General features: G+C 37.8%; 1 protein-coding gene across 5 annotated transcripts in view; it reads left to right on the top strand.

Annotated features, from left to right (window-relative positions):
- The window catches only part of LOC106884424 (cyclin-dependent kinase 10), a 37754-nt gene that overhangs the window by 15265 nt on the left and 18818 nt on the right, over positions 1–3671 (top strand). For all 5 annotated transcript variants that reach the window (XR_008265332.1, XR_008265333.1, XR_008265336.1 and 2 more), the window contains exon 10: positions 3442–3501. Coding sequence is in view for 2 of the 5 variants with exons in the window: in XM_014935803.2 (XP_014791289.1) it covers positions 3442–3501 (60 nt within the window). In the remaining 3 variants the exon portion in view is untranslated. The remainder of the gene's footprint in view (positions 1–3441; positions 3502–3671) is intronic.

Below are 3671 nucleotides of genomic sequence, written 5' to 3'. Positions count from 1 at the left end.
CTCTCTCTCTCTCTCTCTCTCTCTCTCTCTCTCTCTCTCTCTCTCTCAGTTATATTGGTGTTCATATATAAATAAATATATATGAGTGTATGAATATATATATATATATATATCCAAATTGAGGGAGTGGATCAGGTAAAATTCAGGCTCCATATGTTTCTTAGCTGGCAGATCCTCTGATGTAATAATTACTCAATGAGGAGTACTCTGCTAGCTACTCTTCAAGTCAAAGATACCTTTATTATACGAAGGCTACACTGTTGTTAAGAAATCCCAAGTTAACTTGCTGAAGATATTATGAAAAATTTTTTTTCAACTTACCACATTTTGGTATGGATAAATCTTACAACCCTTGCCAATAAATTGTTATTGTTGCTGAACATAGTTTTTTCATACCTACTATGAACTGCTTGAAGCTTACAAACTGCCTACACTTAGATCCTTTAGATCTTATAATTACGTATGTGTGTGTAGACAAACGAAAATTAAAAATAACAACATAGCAAAAGTCGAAAGGACGTACAGGTGAAATGTATTAGGTTAGTATAAGATGGAAGAAAGATGGGTGTATAACATTTCAAGCATGATCCTTTGTCAGAAAGAGGAGAGAAGAAAGCCCAGAGAGAAGGAAAAAAATGTTTAGGAAAAGTATGTGTGTGGTTACATGGCTGAAGTGACCGGAAGTGGTGAGAGATAAAGTGTTTTTTTAAGGCTGATAGAATAAGTACCAGGCTTTAAAAAAATGTACTGGGGTCAATTCATTTGACTAAAAGCTCTTTGAGGGAGTTCCTAGTATGGCTGCATTTAATGTCTGAAGCAAGTAAAAGATAAAAGATGTGTCTGTGTATGTATTTACATGTGTGTATATATACATACATATATATACATGCACAAATATATATACACACACATACACACACACACACACACACACACACATACATCTTTTATCTTTTACTTCTTTCTGTCAGTAGATTGGGGCCATGCTGGAGCACTGCCTTGAAGAGTTTTTTGTCAAACAAATCGACCCCAGTACTTTTTTTTTAAGCCCAATACTTATTCTGTTGGTCTCTTTCACCAAGCTGCTAAGTTACTGGCTTGTATACACACTAAAACCAGTTGTCAAGTGATTGTGGTGGACAAACAAAGACACAAAGGCACACACTTGGCATTAGGAAGGGCATCCAGCTGTAGAAACTCTGCCAGATCAGATTGGAACCTGGTGCAGCCTTCTGGCTTGCCAGTCCTCAGTCAAATCATCCAACCCATGCTAGCATGGAAAACGGATGTTAAACAATGATGATGATTATATATATATATATATGATGGCTTCTTTCAGTTTTCACCCACCAAGTCCACTCAAAAGGCTTTAGTCAGCCTTAGGCTATTTTAGAAGATGCTTGCCCAAGATGTCACACAGGAAGACTGAACCTATGAAATAAATAGTTCACCACCTACTTGAAATAGCAGTCAAATCTCTTTTAAACTGCACTCTACCATACTATAAAAAGCGTGTGTTGGATAATGTAAACTGAAATACATAATGCTTGAAATTTGGACTAATCTTGGCTAGAATACCTCTAATCATAGATATACATGATCAGGGCTGATCTGGGTTAAACAGTGACACTAAAAAGTCGGTGACAGTAAGGATGGAGTGTGGACAAACATGTTTTTTGTTGTATTTAGTTGTGGTAATAAAAAAAGGTAATACCCAACACATAGGTCAACCTATAACCTGTCTGTCCAGAAGTTCCCTGCCATTTTTTTTTTTTTTTAGGCAGGGTCACTATCTATCTCCAGGCCTGTCACAATTTCACCATATTATTTATTTTTGCCTGGTGAGTGGACTAGATTAATGTGAAATGAAGTGTTTTGCTCAAAAACACAACACCTTGCCCGGTCCAGGAATTGAAACCACAATCTTACAATGATGAGTCAGTCCAACAGCTTAATCACTGAGCCACATGCCTCCATTTATTTAGTTGTGTCCCTTCGTATTCTGAGTATAAAATTCCACTATGGGTTTGACTTTGCTTTCATCTTTTACTGTGATTGATAAATTAAGTACTAGTCAAGTACAAGGTTAGTGTAATCAGTGTGTCCTCTTACCTCCATTCATCCATCCTCAAACAAACGAAAAGTTTATGGCAAAGTGTGTCATTTCTAAAAATCAATAGCTACATGAAAATGGTTTTTATGTACACATAAATTTATATGTACGTGCATTTGCTTTAGTAAATATGGATATAAACATGTTCAAATCTAAAATTTGCATGCGTGTGTGTGTGTGTATGGGTGAGAGGGAGTGTGTGTATATATATGTGTGTGGGGGAGTGTGTATGTATACATATATGTGAGGGGAGTGTGTGTGTGTGTACACCCACCCACGTCAGCATTGTGTTCCACCCACAGGTAACAATAAAAATTTTCCCACATCCTTCTGCACCAAAGCAACCTACATCTACATTTCATCTCCCAAGCTGTATCTCTTCCTTTCCTCTCATTTCCTCTTCATACCCTATGATTATCTTCCACTCCCCAATCCTGTCCTCACTACTCTACCCACTGTATCCTTTGCTTCCCCTCCCCTCTATATACTCAAGTCCTCGCCAGTCATAGCACTTCCCACGCCCACTCCCTACTAATGCCTCTTGGCAATACCTGGCCACATATATTCTGACCTCCATACCTTGGGGTATGCCCTAGCACCTGTCACCATTTACCTCTCTCTTCTTTACTCAACCATCCCATCTATGCTCTGATCCCAGTTCTTTGCAAAAATACCCTGACAGCTCACTATCTCTCTCCTGCTCTCTCTTACACTCTTGTTGTCTTCCACTCTCTCTCTTTTCCCTTGCTCTGCACTCTGGCTGGGTAACCACCATGTATCTCCTCTACAGCAGCACACCTGTTTCTGCCCACATTCTTGATCACTCTCTCTTCCTCCTTCTCTTGCTCTTACCTCTGGCTAGGTAACCATGTATTTCCTTTACATCAGCACACCCGTTCCTGCCCTCTTTCTTGTTAACTCTCTCTCCCTCTGGGTAACCATGTATCCCATCTCCTCCCTATGCACATGAATACGCACGCGCGCACGCACACACACACACACACACACACACACTCAGTGTGACTAATATACTTTTATAGAGAGTGTGGTACATATGTATAGAAAGAAAGGAAAAGTTCACCATGAGAAAAGCGAAAAATGAGAGATTGAGAGATCTTTTTTGTTGCTGTTACAGATTTTGAAATATAAAATTATGTGAAAATTTCAAATTTGGTATATTAGATATATTTAAATAGATATTTTATCTTAGTAATTATGAAACACAAAGGTGTTAAAAGATATAAAGGAACTGTTTAATTAAATTTTGATGAATTCTCAATTTTAATGATTATAAGGTTTGATAAAAACATCTTTATTTCTTTCAACAGGTACCGTGCCCCAGAATTATTGTTTGGCTCAAAAACTCAAACAACAGCCATTGATATGTGGTAGGGATTTTTTTTTTGTCTTCATTTCCATCCAGCATTGTTCTAAACATACAAATATTTAAAGTGATAGTATGTTGTCAACTTAATGTGACAGTCCCATGAAAGGGAAGAATGCTACTGTTATTTAGCCCTAGGAAACACCATTTCCTGTTGGACTTGACACATTTCCT

The sequence above is a fragment of the Octopus bimaculoides genome, chromosome 1 (genome assembly GCF_001194135.2).
Source record: "Octopus bimaculoides isolate UCB-OBI-ISO-001 chromosome 1, ASM119413v2, whole genome shotgun sequence".
Taxonomy (NCBI): domain Eukaryota; kingdom Metazoa; phylum Mollusca; class Cephalopoda; order Octopoda; family Octopodidae; genus Octopus; species Octopus bimaculoides.
This window is presented reverse-complemented; position numbering and strand designations above follow the sequence as displayed.